At 35.9% G+C, this 17,888-nt stretch overlaps 1 protein-coding gene across 1 annotated transcript in view; it reads right to left on the bottom strand.

Moving 5' to 3' along the window:
- Positions 1-14,501, bottom strand: part of LOC137631009 (uncharacterized oxidoreductase YjmC-like) — a 61,158-nt gene extending 46,657 nt beyond the window's left edge. The window contains exons 1-5 of the mRNA XM_068362551.1: positions 13,776-14,501; positions 9,945-10,086; positions 7,874-8,062; positions 6,639-6,700; positions 5,732-5,785 (exon numbers count right to left, since the gene is read on the bottom strand). Coding sequence (XP_068218652.1) covers positions 5,732-5,785; positions 6,639-6,700; positions 7,874-8,062; positions 9,945-10,086; positions 13,776-14,132 — 804 coding nt within the window. The 5' untranslated portion in view covers positions 14,133-14,501. The remainder of the gene's footprint in view (positions 1-5,731; positions 5,786-6,638; positions 6,701-7,873; positions 8,063-9,944; positions 10,087-13,775) is intronic.
- Between the last annotated feature and the right edge of the window lie 3,387 nt (positions 14,502-17,888).

Genomic DNA, 17,888 nt, shown 5'->3' with positions numbered 1-17,888 from the left:
GCACTGGTGCATTAGTAGCGGACCAGGACGCAACGTCATGTAACTGCTTGACAGTCTGTGAACTGTCAACAACAACAGGTGCGAGAGACTAGGACGCAACGTCATGTAACTGCTTGACAGTCTGTGAACTGTCAACAACAACAGGTGCGTGAGGACGCACAGCGTCCACTCGAGACTGCTTTGACTGCCTAGACTGAGCAGTCAAAACCACTCTAGAATGCGGAGGTTGACGCACAGCCTCAAAACAAGTCAACTCCGATTGTTAGCGAACGTCCTGAACGTCAACAGGAGCATCAGCAAGTGGCCTAACGTCCAAATGTGGCTGAAAATCCACACGAGACCGCATCGAGTGTGGTTCTAAACAACCTGATTGACGTGACTTAGCTACGCCAACGTCAACAGGACGCACAAAGGAACGTTAGGTTGGCTGAAAGCCAGGATCTCGATGAGATAAACGGCTAGGCTCAACGGACTAATCGGCAGAATAGTCTTCCATAAGGGAGGCAAGCTTATTCTGCATGTCTTGCCGTACAACCCATTTAGGATCAACGGAAATGGTTGCGGTAAGAGATGAGGGTAACGTCTGTGACCGCAACACTTTGCCAACAAAAAAGACTCTCGGAGTCTGTGTTACGCTTTTGTTAGGCGGCGAGCAGTTTTCCGATGACTGCATAGGGTCAGAGCTGTCCTAATGGCTGCAACCAGGACGCTGGACCTGTCCTGAAAGGACTGACTTTCGCTTAAGGGCCTCGAAACCTTGTTTCAGGTTTCTTATGCGAAAAGCCTTCGGATGACGAGGAGAAAATTGTCTCTCTCGCCTTATGGTAGGGGAGATCTTGGTAAGATACACCCGATACCATAGAGGGAAACGTCTGTTCGCTGATCAAGGCCTCTCGAACCCATAAGTCGTACGACATTACTTCTCCCCTGGGCTTGGGAGCTTGCAAGAGGTCCCGGACTAGGTGAACGACAGGCACGAACAGACGAACCCTCGGACGCAACACTGTAACACTTTGCGCAATATCACTTTATCACTACAATTTTCTGTTTTGCACTTATTTCACTGAAATCGAAACTTTTACTGATTTCTACCTGAAGCACGCAATTCTACCCTCATCAAAAGGTAGTAAATGCGAAATCAGTCGTATAATGCAAGCACATTAATACCAGCAAAAAAACAGTAAACATCTTTTAAGATAAAATAATTCAGTGGTTGGGGAAGAGAAGAAACACTAGTTCATTCAAAACTACGTTTTCAATCTCTCACCGTACATTGCCTGGGGACGAGAATAAAACTAAAAACGTTTTATCCTTTCTCCCCGTACAGAGACTAGGGACGAGAGTAACTCGAGAACAACGTTACCCGCTTGAACGGAACGTTTTCTCTCCTCTCTCTCCCTCCGTCTCTATCTCTCTCTCTCTTTCTCTCTTGATTTCGCACCTAAGAGAAGAGCCCAATTACATTTCGTCAAAAAAAACATGTTATTTGACCAAAGGAAAAAACTGAAAGGTTTTTCAATTAAAAAGTTCCTTTAAAATAGAATTCAAAACATTTAAGCTTTGAAAGAAGAATGAACAAAACGTCAGAATCGATTACTCTTTCTGCAAAGTGAAACCGTGATACTCTCTCTCTCTATCGTAACGATAGAGCGCAAACTGCGTAGCATAAATAAACTAAACGTTAGTTCATCTTTGAAAACAGTACGAAGACTATTCAAAGAAATTCTTTCATAAAATATTTATTAAAAATATTCATTTAAAAAGTTTTAAATCATTAGCTCTTTAAAAGCTATTTACGATTAAAAGGGCTCAACGTTGTTTAACTTCGGTTTCCAAGTTAGGACCGCCTACTCTCAGGAAAGGTCGCATATAAACAAAACATTAAAATTTATTTTTTATGTTTATTATAAATGGAAAGTTAATCGAAGAGGCCTAATAAAGGCGGTGAGATATAAAATATATAGAGGAAAATCTATAATTAATTTATAACGTGATAAGATAAATACTAAAAGCCTAAACACACTTCCGTCTAAGGGAAGGGTCGGCCATTTAAAAGTCAAAGAAAGTCCATACTCTCTTTGTCACCAAAAATTAAATCTATCCAAAACGAGTTCAAGATTTAAGATGAAGATAAAACACCTGCACTGCGAAAGCTCAAACCAAAATGAAGTACTTCACCAAATATGTTGAGAAAACTCCAGGTTCTACAGCGAGTAAAAGTACGTCTTGTCGACACGTCGACAGAGAAGAAATTGAGTCTTTGTTTACATCGAGAGAGTGGTATCTGGCCGACAGTTGGCGCTGGTGGGCACACCCGCAACCTGTATAGCGATCGCTGGCGAGTTTTTACTGTTTTTTGTCTGTCGAGCAACAGAGTTGCAGCTATTATATATTCACCGGCTAAGTTAAATATTTAAAAATATGTTATTGAAACCACGCTGATACACTTTACTTATTGAAAAAAAAAAAAAAAAAAAACCTATTTATTTACCTTTCAAAATTGAGGCTTCAGATTGAATTACCAGTGACAATATAAAAAATAGAGTATGAAAATTGTCTTCAAATAACAATGCTGTAACTGAAAGAAGCTGACAAATCAAATAGAGAGAGAGAGAGAGAGAGAGAGAGAGAGAGAGAGAGAGAGAGAGAGAGAGAGAGAGAGAGAGAGAGAGAGAGAGAGAGAGAGAGAGAGTGCAAGACAAGGAGTTACAAGGATTTGGGATGTCTCAAAGACTTTTTGGTCCATTCACAAGGGCTCCATTTGCTCTTTGGTAGAGCGATTTAGATTAAGCATTTAGAGAGTTGTTATGATCTTGTCTAACTTATTCTTGAACTCATTTACCATGTTACTGTTCAGTACATCCGCTGGAAGTCTATTCCAAGTATAAGTATTTGTTATTTTGTACTGTATGTAGAAAAATTGCTGCATTGAGTGGTGTTGTATCTTTTCAATTCCAGTTTGTATCCGTTACCGCTGGACTGTTTTGTACTAAGAGTGAATAGATTGTTGTAATCTTCATTTGTTACTCCTTTAAGAATTGTCAAGTTTTTAGACAAATAAGTTTAAATGTGCCATCCTCCAACTATATCTAAATTGCCTTAGTGTTGGAACTAATTTGGTGGCCCTAGCTTGTACTGCTTCCATTCTATCTATATCCTTCTGAAGACTTGGAGCCCAGAATTGGACTCTATTCTAGATGGGGTCTTACTAGTGATGTGCACAGCTGTAGTACAGTGTCTTTGTTTCTGTATTTTAATTGTCTCTTTATGTAGCCTATTAGATTTTGTGCTTTCTTTTCAAATTTTATGCTCTGTTTGGTGAACTTCAAATCCTTGCTGATGATAATACCTAACCTATGTGCATTACTTTAAGTTTCCCATATATTTCCCACAGTTGACCATTCTCTTAGCTTCATTAGATCCTCTCTTAAGGCTTCTAAGTCTTCTGAGTTCGCAGCATTTATGCCAAGTTTAGTATCGTCGGCAAATTTGGCTATTCTACTAGTTAGTCCTAAATCTATGTCGTTAGGTAGTAGGTTGGCCAGGGCACTAGCCGCCTGTTGAGATACTACCGCTAGAGTTTTGGGGTCCTTTGACTGGCCAGACAGTACTACATTGGACCCTTCTCTCTGGTTACGGTTCTTTCCTTTTGCCTACACATACACCGAATACTCTGGCCTATTCTCTACAGATTCTCCTCTGTCTTTATACACCTGACAACACTGAGATTGCCAAACAATTCTTCTTCACCCAAGGGGTTAACTACCGCACTATAATTGTTCAGTGGCTACTTTCCTCTTGGTTAGGGTAGAAGAGACTCTTCAGCTATGGTAAGCAGCTCTTCTAGGAGAAGGACACTCCAAAATCAAACCATTGTTCTCTAGTTGGGTAGTGCCATAGCCGCTGTACCATGGTCTTCCACTGTCTTGGGTTCGAGTTCTTTTGCTTGAGGGTACACTCGGGCACACTGTTCTATATAGTTTCTCTTCCTCCTGTTTTGTTAAAGTTTTTATAGTTTATATAGGAAATATTTATTTTGATGTTGCTACTATTTTTAAAATATTTTATTTTTCCTTATTTCCTTTCCTCACTGGGCTATTTTCCCTGTTGGGGCCCCTGGGCTTTTCCAACTAGGGTTGTAGCTTAGTATTTAATAATAATAATAATAATAATAATGTAGATCAGAAATAGCAATGGGCCAAGGACGGATCCTTGAGGTACTCCGCTTGTAATGGCTGCCCACTTTGAAGCTTCTCCATTGATTACGACTCTGTTTTCTGTTTGTTAGCCAATCTTCGATCCATTCCACTGGCTCGTCAATGATGCCTAGTGCTATAATTGACCATTAATTTTCTATGAGGAACTTTGTCAAAAGCCTTTTGAAAGTCTAGGTATATGATGTCTATTGCCCTGCTTTTGTCATAAATGCTCATGTGGAAAAATTCCAAAATATTTGTCACACATGATCTCTTTTGTCTAAAACCATGTTGGCTGTCTATCAGAAGATTGCTTTTCCCTATTAGTTTTTCTTATTTACTAGTGTTTTAGTTTTACCTTTATCTGCATTATACTAGTTTTCTGCCAAATTCTCTCTATTTGTTGAGAGAGAGAGAGAGAGAGAGAGAGAGAGAGAGAGAGAGAGAGAGAGAGAGAGAGAGAGAGAGAGAGAGAGAGAGAGAGTGTGTGTTGCAATAAAGGGCTAGCTTATGCATAATGCAAGAGCAAAATAAAGAATGATTTCCAACTCCCTCTGAATTAAAACTTCCTAAGTGTAACAGGTTTGGTCATCTGCCACTAGTCTTACAGTCACTACTTTAATAAAAAATTAACCGATTCTATATACCCAAAAGAGGATATTGAAAAAGATTATTCCAAAATAGGAGATTAAAGAATATTAAGTTACAATCCAATTACTGCCATTCTGAATATTTCCGTACCTGACGAAGCTGGTTCTAAGGTTATTACTAATTATGGCAAATTCTTCAATTATCTAAACGTTCTTACTATATTAACATCTAATGAATATGGAAAAGTATAGTACTGTAGTAATGTAAGTACTATAAATCTAAACTTCTTAGTCCATCAAATATTAATATATTTCCTAGTCATTAACCACAGGTTATATGAGTGGTTTCTTTGTTGTTCAATCACACTCATATAAGCAGCAGTTTTTATCCAGATATTAAATAACCTTTCAAACAAATTCTGTACCTTACGTTAACTGAAATGCAAGAAATCTCCGAGAAATTATACATTTCTTAAGTTAGAGCAAAACATTATCATCTACTGACTTTTTTTCACATTAATGGGTTCTTGTAACCAATATGGTGTTTCAGAGGAAATTCTTCAATAAAATTGCCATCTAATTTGTCATCACATTGAATGTTAAAAATAACAACAGTAATTTAGGCTGATATAAAAGAAATATGTTACTTTCTGAAAGATCAAAACAGGATACATGATGAAAATGTAATCTAAGTTTATTACCAAGTAACTAAAATAGGTTTTGAACTGACGAACAGATCAACCAGAAATTATTTACTAACCCCAAATTCAGTTGAAGATCTAACATTAAAATCTTACGGGCCCTGGATAAGTCGTAGCAATAACAAAACTTGTTGCAAGATTTCAGAATCTCTGATTCACATACTTTATCAAATGAAAGTGATTTTTAAGATTCCACACTATTACAAAGGTCAATATGAAAGAAAGAAGTCTACCTTAAACCTACCTTCTTTGCGCGGGTGGGGGCAACAAGTGGAGATGTATTTGTGAAGCTCATTCCCTGGAGATAGAATAATTCTAGTGAATAACACTTGAATATAATATAAAAATCATAAATTGAAAAACCTCAAGTTATCGACATTAATTTCAAAGATGATTTTGGTATTTACATAGGCAGATCAACTAGGTATTAAGTACTGTCCAGCATCTCATATTTCAACTACAGTACTTGCAACGATATCTTTATCTATAAAATGTGACAAAATTTCATCAAATATTCTGAGGCCTTTTAATATTCTTATAATAATCGGTATGGGTTGACTCTTAAGCAACCTGAAAGCAGTTCTTGAACAGAAGGTAAATCAATCTCAGGTCAAATCATAGGTGAAAACTGTCATTATATTTAACAGTTTACATTAAACATAGTGAAAAGGAATCTTATGCAGTCCACTGCTTTGCAAAATCTTAAATTGTGGTTACACTGACTTTTCTTATCTTCTATCATTTTACCGAACCCCTTTACATTATCTTCCTTCTGTCCTCTATTTCTATATACAGTATTTGCAGTATTAGCATTATCTATAAGTTATCATCTACAAAACAAAATTACAAGTTTTCTTATTGAAAACAGAAATAAAAAAATATCTAACATTAAGGTACAAACAAAATTTATGCTAGGAACAACAATAAGAAATCGAAATTTTAAAAGAAAATTATCCTTACCGATACACAATATCGCTTTTCATAAAAAAATATGAAAAACAAGGTTTCATAATCAAAAGTTAGTACCAAAAAAATGCAAAAACATGCACAATATATCTTCCTATTTCTATAAAAGAGCGTAAAAATAAGAGAAAACTATAAAAAGACAGAAGGAAAGTGACAGTGCAGTCATCAAATTACCATCCACTCACCATTAGCCCTTGTTCTGTGGCCCTCATTGCATACCAACCAGCAATTCCATAATGGTTACTTCCTGAAATACATTAACTGCTTGAAACAAATAAAGTCTTAATGTATATCATTCCATAGTACTATGCTTTCCAATTCCAATTATAAACACTAAGCTCTATAACTCCAGATTACCATTATGCTGCATTTGCGGTATTACTACTTGGAATGAAGGATTTACTCCACATAAAAAAATATACAATGATGATGGCTAACCTTTTGCATTTCCGAAATAGAACAGACCCCTGACACAATATTAACCATACCTGTCAAATAATTATCTGATTTCACATTTCCATGATTTTTCAGTAAGTTAATCCCAAGTATTCAATACACTCAAGTTATACATAAATTTTATTACAAATATAATTTAAGTCTACTAGCTTCTACATGCATTGGGACCTTATTTAATTCTATTTGATATAAAATTGTAATTCAAATTTCAGCTTAAATTGAGTAGGACAATTCAGTGGACTTGTGAGTATGATCACATTCAACTGACACATTTTCCAAAGCATAAAATTTTGTGGAGTCACTCGTTATTTATCAAGAATAGCATATATTTCAGATATTCATATATAACTTTTACATTTGTATAAAGACATATCACTTGAAAGTTCTGTAAATGAATTCCACTGTCCAAAAAACATCATCAACCTAATCTAGCACACTATGTTATCTTCAACCCTGCAGAATAAGGGTAACCACAATCACACAAAATAGGCCGCCATACAGTTTCTTGATAATTTTTTGCTTTATACTAAATATAGGATCTCCAGTGAAAAGTTCATTTAGCTTTTAATACAGTACGAAACAAATTGTCGGACATACGTAAATGGTAGCATGAGTTTTAAAAAGCATCTGAGGAATGTGGTATGGATCTTAGGAGGGCTTGTGTTTAAAGATGTTCTTAGAACTTTTCAATAAAGAAATATAACAAATATAAGTTTAGGAATGGGTCACCCATAGTATACCAACAGTTGTAAAGTAAAATGCTCTTCAAGTAGTTCTCATAAGTTGAAATGCTAAGAACACCTCATGTGGAATCAGTATTGGAAAACATAAAAAAAAAAACATTGTTAGTTACACAGCAAAACAAATATAAAGTCCAGAAATCTATCAGATTCCTTTAATAAAATCAGAAATATAATGAGGAAAGCAAACAAAATTTACCTTAACGGAGTATAAATAAACCTACCTCTGGCGCAGACCCATCCAATGCCAGTTTCTTTGGCTTTTTTGACAGCTAGATCAATGCAGAAATTGCCGACAACTGGACCCAGACCATTGTTACCATTGACTAAAGCTGTAGATACACTTTCTTTTTCAATAGTAGGGTCCGCTCCTCCATCGCAGATCTTTTGCCGTACGTCATTTACATACATTTCTGGAAAGAGGCAGTTATTCAATACTATACTGTAAGCCAAAAATAACCATATTACATACAGTATAACCACTCTATACTAGTGGCATGCACAAAAATTATATACACTACTCAGCTTCTCATATACAATGGCAGTTATATAATAAATGACTTAACAAGACCACTGAATCTCATTCCAAAACAGTATTTTACTCTTACAGCCTATCAGAAATTCCTATATGTGGCAATCTGTCGGACGGGAATTCTAGACCCACTCAAGCTCGATAGCATCTAGAAGTGTCTGCAACCTTGCCATCCTCATGAGCTACAGATGGAGGTTTGAGAGAGCATGTAGGTCTACCTGCTGGGTTATCAGTAGCCTTTGCTTGCCCTCCCTGGTTCTAACTTGATGGAGAAGGAGCTTGGGAGTTGATCATATGTATAAAAGGTTAGTATTTGGGGCATTGTCCTGTCCTTTTTACCTTTGCCATTCATAGGACCTTTAAAATTGTTGAAGGAAGGCAAAATTGATGAAGTTGAGGAGACTATTGGAAACAGATGAATGTAAAAGGAATATAGAGCAATGCAACTGGGGCAGCACATATTACTATCTAGAGTGTCTTGCAAGACACACTAACTGCTGTGCTTATCCCTACAGGGAACTGTAGTAAACCTTTTTATCACAATTCTTATATTAGAGATTTACTGTATATTAAGACAATTCAAAATGTATCAGTGGTGCAGCATGGGGGCCCTTACCCTTCTTTTGATGCGTCAGTAGAGAATCAATTCTGGGGGAGGGACGAGAAGGACTGTCTCTATGGAGGTTCTCCCATCACCCATAACTTAAGATCTGTCATTTGATCCTGTCCCATAGGGACTAGCATATCCGAAGAGCCAGTGTGTTGGCTCCACCTGGATTTCAGTGGCCACTGGAGAGATCGAATCCTGAGGCTACCGTTGAGCACTAGACAGACCAGGGATGCTAAGTTACCTAGGAGACAACTACTGCTGGGCTGAAAGCTCTTTTCGTCTGAGGAAGAAGCTTGCGACCTCCCTCAGCTTGTGTAGTCTGTTGTCTGATGGAAAAACCTTCTGAAGTTTGATGTCTATTATCATACCCAGGTATACCAGCCTTTGAGAGGGGAGCAGTGATGACTGAGATTTATGATCCCCAGATCTTGACAAAACTCAAGCAGGCAGTCTCGGTGTTGAAGAAGGGTCGGCCCCAAGTCTGCTAGAATCAGCAAATTGTCAAGGTATCTTATGAGACGAGTGTCGATTCTGTAAGCTCAAGATGACACTACGGGAACCACTCTCGTGAAGACCTGAGGCACTGTTAAAAGGCCGAAACACAGCAGTTACAAGGATTTTGGATGTCTCAGACTTTTTAGTCCATCCGCGGAGACTCCATTTGCTCTTTGGTAGAGTCATTTAGCGTAATCATTTAGAGAGTTCTTATGATCTTGTCTAACTTATTCTTGAACTCGTTTACCGTGTTACAGTTTACTACATCTGCTGGAAGTCTATTCCAAGTATTTGGACTTAGAGCATCTTGCTTTACCAACTAGGGTTGTAGCTTGGCTAGTAATAATAATAATAATAATAATAATAATAATAATAATAATAATTCCAGTTTGTATACGTCACCTCTAGATTGATTTGTGCTAAGCGTGAATAGATTGTTGTTATCTACATTTGATATTCCTTTAAGAGTTTGTAGATTAAATAAGTTCAAACGTTCCATCCTCCGTTTATATCCAAATTGCCTTGATGTTGGGACTAGTTTGTTGGCCCGAGCTTGTACTGCTTCTAGTCTATCTATATCCTTCTTAATACTTAGAGCCCAGAATTGGAGTCCATATATATGAGAGAGAGAGAGAGAGAGAGAGAGAGAGAGACTTACCCAGTCTATTAAGTCCATGACTGAAATGTCCCCTTTTATCAGCAGCTATCAACACGTCAGCAAGAGCAGTCGCATGAAATTTGGGAGTTCCAACAGACATCATACAATCCACCATGTATCTATGGACTTCTTCGGGGGTGTACTGTAAAACCGATATTGACATTAAAGAGTTATTTCAGCAGGTTTTGAGCAACAATAGTGGTTAAAAGACAGAAAATAAAACTTCCTTTAATTAAAAATTGATCAGCTGCAAAATCCGATGTGAAGAACCATTTCATGTTAAGTAAAGGGAAAATGTCTGCTAGAAAAGAAGAAATTTACACTTGAAAGAGAAAACATAGCCTACACCCTCACCCAAGGCACAATGAACCATATTGTAAATTATATGCAGCATTACTTAAAAACCAAATGGCTCTGAAAACCAACCTAAAACAGAACCTAACCAAATAAGTACTGTACTGTAATTTATTGAAAAAACATTGAGATCAATGATGATTCTGATAAAACAAATTTTGCTGGTTTCTGAAAAATAGAGTACTGTACTTGGAAAAAAATAAATCTACACATAATATACATGAAAAAATAATAGCCCACCCCACATCATTAACTGGTTCCAAGACACTTAGCGCAAGTAAATTTTCCCCCTATAAAGTAACTTAAATGTCCCTATCCATTCAATGAACATGAAAAAGTACCTACAACCTATCATTTTATAAAAAATGGATATGGTACCTATTTTAATAACCTTCCATGAGAAGTACAGTATCGTAGTACGATGTACAAATTAACATAAGGTTGGGTAAAACGATGTACCGTAGATCTTATTTTGGTATTTAATATCTAAGGACGAGCAATGTAAAGTCGGAACCAACCTATGTTGAACAGACGTCAAAGGGGGATTACTGTACTAGACAATAAAGGAGTAAATGACAGAAGTATAACATGGGAAATCAATATACTGTTCAGTCAATGGTAGCAAGGCTATTTTCATTGACAATGGTAGAGGAATATCTTAAACACCATCATAGTTAACTACATGTATAAAATAACGTAGGTGGCACATCTCGCAAGGAAAAATTCATATGTTTAATGGGCTACATAATTGTGGAGCATAGTATGGGGTTAGTTTAAAAGTGCCTTTTTACTCGTTCGAAGATTTTGGGACTGCTCGTCTTCTAAAGCTTGTTGACATGACTATTTCATTACATAAGAAACTGTTGTTTTCCGATGGGGGAAAACACAGAACTCGGGGAGAATAAGGAGGTCTCCGTATCCTAACTTACCTAGTGGGTTGGACACTCCACCTTACTTTCTGAGAGAGGGGAAAGCCTACTACTGAAACAAACTTATAACTGATGAGAAAATTGAACAAATACCTGATTATATGACTTTTTGATCCATGCTCAGATTGGTCAGTTGGTCGTGTCAACCGAATATCATCACAGTAAAAAAATAACCACAAAATACTAATGGTGATGAAAGTTCCAATTCATAATACTTTTTGAACACTAGGGATCCTGGTTTTGCCTATTTAAAGATTTGCTTAATAGGGTAGTCTGTCTTTAAAAGCACCAAAATTTACCATACAGTAGCCAATACTTAGGCTATGAAAGATGCGATTTCTTAAATATTATTAGTTATTTCACACCATTATCTCGAGTTTAAAAAAAAAAAAATCACCAAGTGGTATTTCTAACTTTTCTAAAGAATTTTTTATCCAGAGCAAATTAATCACATGATTAAATGCATAGATAAGGGAACTTTACCTTAAAACCTTTGAGAATTTGCCTATCTTTACTGTGCTATTCATGCTTTTCTAAGGGTATCATTGCTCGATTGCTCTCCTGGACATTTGTTTGCCTGATCAATATTCTAACAATCCTGCAAGTACCTCACCAATAATCTACATTCCAGGGTTAAGGGGAGAACAGGCTGTGGGTGGCGCCCTGAACTAGATTAAGCTTACGGATAAATTAGGTTAGGTCAAGAACTACCCTTGTTTATACCCATGCCATATTTGTATTCTAATTCAAGTTCAGTTAGGTTAAGATGTTGCTCTTAACAATAACAATACCAATGCCATATTTGTATTCTAATTCAAGTTCAGTTAGGTTAAGATGTTGCTCTTAACAATAACAATACTAATGCCATATTTGTACCATACTTCAAGTTCAGTTAGGTTAGGATGTTGCTCTTAATGATTGTAAATCATCTACTGTACAGGGAGCTTCTCATGTATTTTGTGTATTTCAATCTTCTTATTGGTCTTATTTCGTTACTCTTTATACAACTGTATATTTTGCCTCTCTTTCTGCGGCAAAATAATCAATCGACTAATCAACATCAATATCACACTCCAATACAGTATGCTACTCTTTGATGTAAGCTGGGGATGTAAGTTTAGCAAAGTCAATCAATTATGAGTGTCAAAATATACAAACTATGACAAAAATCACTAGAAAGTAAAACACGATTTCCCTTTATATCTCGCATAGGTGATTTTTTTAAAGTAAACATGTTGATTTAATGAACAAACCTACAACAGAAAAAAGTCGACAGTTTTATTTTATATTAACACAATTTTTACAAAATTTCAATCAGCTTACTTCAATCGAACATTACTAGTACATTTGTTTAAAGTCATAACTATAAACCACTTAGTAATAATAACCAAGGTAATCAAATTCTGAGTTTGTATAATTGATAATTAATACTGAAATACTAGTCCAAGGAGCTAACGCGTGTAGCAAAACATGTCCCGTTTCGAAGAACATAGGAGCAACGAGATAATGTTTAATTGCGAGCAAAGCGAGCATAAGTCAAACCAAAACCAATAAATCATAAGCTCAATCAAGTTAGGAGGTAGTAATACGATGAACACGATTACGAACTCCATAGAAAATAGCATGGAAAACCATGTTTTCTATGCGTCCAAAAGTCCTGGCATTCAAAAGCTTCAGTGTTTTGACAGTGTTTTATTAACATCAATCGGAAGTCAATCAACCAAAACTTAAAATCCATGGATTTCTGCCAGAAATCATTTTCAAAAACATAAAGAAATATAAATACACATTATTTCTGATTTCTAAAGCCGTAAAATATATAATCTTCATATAAAATTTTACCGTCTTGACTTGTAACTGTACTGATTGTAGATGAGGACATATCAATATGACTCTACAGCATAAACTTTATTAATACAACAACCTCGTTAGGCTACAGCCAGTGATATGAATAATCAATGCATATCTCATATAGGCTTAGGTATAGAGCCTAGGCTTATTTTTTAAGAAAAATTGCGAAGAATCCATGTACTCTAACCTGAGTTAGCTTTTCAAGCCTAATAAGAGCTAAGGAGGTTCTTGGATAAAGAACAAAGACAATCTAAATTAAAGTCTATATTCCTTGGTTCACTCAACCCTATAGGCCTACCATTCATAGCTCACACACCCATTGACAGTGTCATTTACTGGGTAAACTCAAAACAGAGAACAGGCAACTGTCAAAAACTGTCTTTATTTAAGTGTTTCATTAACTGGCTTACCACATCATCTGAAACCAGTAGGTGGCATCATTAATCCACTGACAGCTGTCATAAATAGATAGAATTTGAAGCCTACTGCCAACCATAATTAATGTATAACAATTCGTCTGCAGACACCTGTAATCAACTAAGAATTCGTCTGCTGACACCAGTAAGCAACTAAGAATTCGTCTGCTGACACCTGTAAGCAACTAAGAATTCGTCTGCTGGCATCTGTCACTCTAACTGGCTTACTACGAACACTAAAAATACAGGAATGTTATCACAAATAAAGTAATACAGCACACCTTTGTCCCCAGATCAGCAGGTGGTGTATGTAATTTCTTCTGTGAACCTAAAAACTCCATTTCTTCGTCGTTGTCAGTGGCGTATGAGCGACGCAAAAAGGGCTTCGACAAACTCCGGCGGACAGAGAGGAACTGGTCGGGGGAGTCGAGGCGATAAAGACAGGGACGGAAAAGGGGTGCTATGATGGGTGGGGATAGAGAAGCGGCGTGGTAACAGCATTTGCTAACATGCAAAAGGGTTGTATCATGGTCAAGGTTACTCCTAAGGGGGGTGAGGGCAATGGGGAATAAACGGTGGGGGAATGTTGCTGATAGATGCCTCCAACACATCCTAACTCCGCCTCTTACGACCCTCATGTTTGAAGATTGATCCTGTTCTCAGATGTTCTCTTTCATTAAATAATGCACAATTATATTTATGATGTCATTACACTTTGATATGATGCACTTCACTCATATCTTCATATCTAAAGGTGACACTGCATAATTGCCGTATATTTTTTGTTTAAATCCATACGTTTTCATCCACTTTCAAAATGATTCGATGGCACCTCACCGGTTCTCAGCCCTTTCGCAATGAAAATTTAATGTCGAGAGCTGCTGATGGAAGGCCGGCGAAAGCTCACACGTACACAGTATAAAGCTCTTACTGTTATGGTCTACCACATCTCTAGTTTTACGTAATACTCAGAGTAACAGTATTAAGTAATGTCGGAGTGATTGTCACCACTCCTGCAGACCAGAGGGCAGAGGGTGACACTTCAAACCTGCCACTGTTTACAATCTACAGCTGATCTTGTTGCCAACATCACATACCTGTTCTTGCACTTCCTTTACGAAACTTCTATCTAATTTATAATAACATCTATATAAAACTATTTAATGTAAGATTATTGTAAAAATATAATGTTTTTTCATAGCTATTGGCTGCTTTTATTTCTTTATCGGTATATTAGAAGCCGATCTTGTTGTCAACATCGCATACCTGTTCTTACATTTCCTTTACGAAACTTTTAATTTATATCTATATAAAACTATTCAATATACGATTATTGCAAATTTTTAATGATTTTTATAGCTATTGGCTGCTTTTATTTGCTTACCGGTATATCAAATTGTGCAGTTGTCATTTAGCGTAAAAAAAAAAACGCTTGGACATCTGCCAGAGCTTTATTAAGATATCTTAAATGTCAAGAGGCAACAACAAATAAACATAACGTGGAGGAAGACTTGATCGGAAACCACTCTTCCGCCATGTATATTTTTATCATCAGCATGCCATAATTATAATACAGTATATGATAATGTTCAATTTTGCTAGGTACGAATACACCCATAATTAAAAAAATAAAAAGTAGCTTAGCTATTGGGAATTTACGGGCTGCAATATTGCAAGAAACCATCTCTGACGGGAATGTACTGGGAATATACAACAGTTGGGAATTAAAAGTTTTACTTATTGGACTAGATTAAACTTCCTTAGCGATCCATTACATGCACAGTATATTTCATAAGAGTTTAACAATTGTTAAGGAAAGGCGCTCCTCTTTGTTATATAAACCATTCTCTATTTTAAATTGTCTTTCTGGTGATTTTTTTATACTACATTCTCATAATAGCCTAAAATGTTGAAAGAAGTTGTTTTGAAAGTTTTAGCGCTGAACCGACGAGGGAAGAAGATTTCTACATTAAAACATTTCACGTAATGAGCCACTAGAGTAAAGTGCTTAGATTTAAGGAAACTATTTTAACCAACATCTGCAATGCTGGTTTTTTTTCGTGTATTCCACAGAGTAAACAAATTTAAACTAAGGAGTTAACTATGTTTAGATTAGATATATGGGTTTTGGTCTATATTGCTCTGCCAGTTGTAAGTGGGGGAACTCTAAAATTACACAATGTGTAAATTAAAAAGTGGAGATAAAATGGAAAATTATATAAAGTATGAAACTTTAAGAGGAAAAGAGAGAGTAAATGGATTTTCAGTACGTTATACGTGTAACAATCAGCGCGTCTAGTAAAAACTATCATTCACATTATTTTAATCTATCATTATCATTATCGATTAGCATTATTATTATGAGTGGGTAAATCAGTATGAACAATCATTTTCTTAAATGCTTGAACTTGAACTAAAAGGATCTATACTAAATAGTGTTGGCAAAACATTTTCTCATCACCTTCTTAGAATTGTATCTTCAAAACATCATCAGATTTTTATTGGTGACAAAAGGAGAATCTTAAATCCAACCATGCTGTGGGAAGACAGTTTACTTGATGAAGAATTTGGTTGTTTGAAAGATTCAAAATTTTTCCTTGATCAAGTAAAAAGCGAGTAGTTCACAGATCAAAGAGATTAAGCAAAATAAATAAATAATTACTCAATATAAAAATATAGGGCAGACATAATTGCTGTTTTCATAACCACTAATCCAAACATTTGTTTGAAATTAACTTTGTTAGATTAAGGCATATTCTGAATAAGTAGGCCTAGCTGTACCATCTAGAAAAGTGTTTAAATTACGAACCAAACTAAAATTCTAAGAAAAATACTATTTCTTTATTATTATTTGAAGAATCCATCGAATTCGCCCACAAGCTTATATTTATACGATGCCAATCCCCGTATAGAAAATCCGTGATGATATTGTGTGGTCTATTGACCCAGAAAAACACCCAGTAATTTGTCTCTTGTACCAAGCTTTGGTAAAGAAAAACAACGAAATATTACGCTGAGAAATTTGGATTAGTGTAACCACAAGGCTGGCGTACGGTACGGTACGGAGTACGGTACGGTACGGTTTATATTTAGTCTATAAGTACGGTACGGAATTACGGTACGATAATTTTACCAAGGTACGGTACGGTACGGTTCAGGTACGAAAAAAATGTGCAAATTCCGTACCGTACCTTACCTTAGGCTTGGATATCTATCACTACGCAATTACTGTTGATGCATATTTGGACACCAGCAATTGACTGAACTAAAAAAAATTTCACTTGTAGCATACTGAGGTATTTTATATTTCAGTTTGTAATATACTATGCATGTGTTAATTCCTTAATTAACATGTGACGTCTGTGTCTAATTCTTGAAGTAATGCCAACAAAAGTTTGATCATCACAAATATAATCCTATATTGTGCTTCGGAAGAGTCTTCCCCCAGAAAAGCCCTATGAAGGATGATATAATAGATGCCATTATGTTTCTAAGATGCAATACATAATCATTTTGAACTCTTATGTTTGGTTAAAAGAAGTTGCTACTGGAAGGTATTTTCCTATAGCATAGGCTACAAGCTTTATTTTATCAATGTCGAGAAAAAAGATATAGTTTATTTTATTACATCTTAACTTTAGTTTATGAATGTTGAGAAAAAATATTTAGTTTATTTTCTTACATCTTAACTTTAGTTTATCAATGTCGAGAAGAAAAGATTTATTTTATTTTATTACATCGTAACTTTTGAATGTTGAGGAAAAAATTAGTTTATTTTATTATATGGTAACATCAGGCAATGCTTTTAAGTTCTATTAATGGTTAGATTATTGTATATTTTTGTCATAATAAAATCCTTAAAACAGGAAGTGATGGTTTCAACAATATTATTATTATTATTATCCAAAGAGTCATAATACTGGGAAATATTTTTAATAATATTTCATACACTATATTTCATGTACTAAATATACGGTATAGTTTCATGGCAAAACATGTTTTATGAATCCAAAAGTGAATACTCTTGGTCTTGTATTAAAAACAAAGGAACAATATTAAATATTACTACAAATATCCTTAGCAGCAGCAGCCATATTTGTACGGTAAAGGTACGGAATTACGGTACGGTATTTTTTCCGTACTGTACGGTACGGAAAAATTATTGATAGTACGGTACGAAATTACGGTACGGTATTTTGGCCAGGTACGGAGTACGGAAAAACATTCCGCACCGTACCGTACTACCAGCCTTGCTTCCTAACCAGTGTTATGATGAATTACTGCTTAGCAGATATTTATGCAATATCATACTCGCCACTACCTCCCTTGTGCCCTCTATACGGGCTCCCAACGCAAGAGCCCGGGCTTTGCATAAGGTGAGGCAATTTAAAATC

This window comes from Palaemon carinicauda, chromosome 39 (assembly GCF_036898095.1).
Source record: "Palaemon carinicauda isolate YSFRI2023 chromosome 39, ASM3689809v2, whole genome shotgun sequence".
NCBI classification, from domain to species: domain Eukaryota; kingdom Metazoa; phylum Arthropoda; class Malacostraca; order Decapoda; family Palaemonidae; genus Palaemon; species Palaemon carinicauda.
Note: the sequence above shows the minus strand (reverse complement) of the source record. Positions and strands in the feature narration are given on the sequence as shown.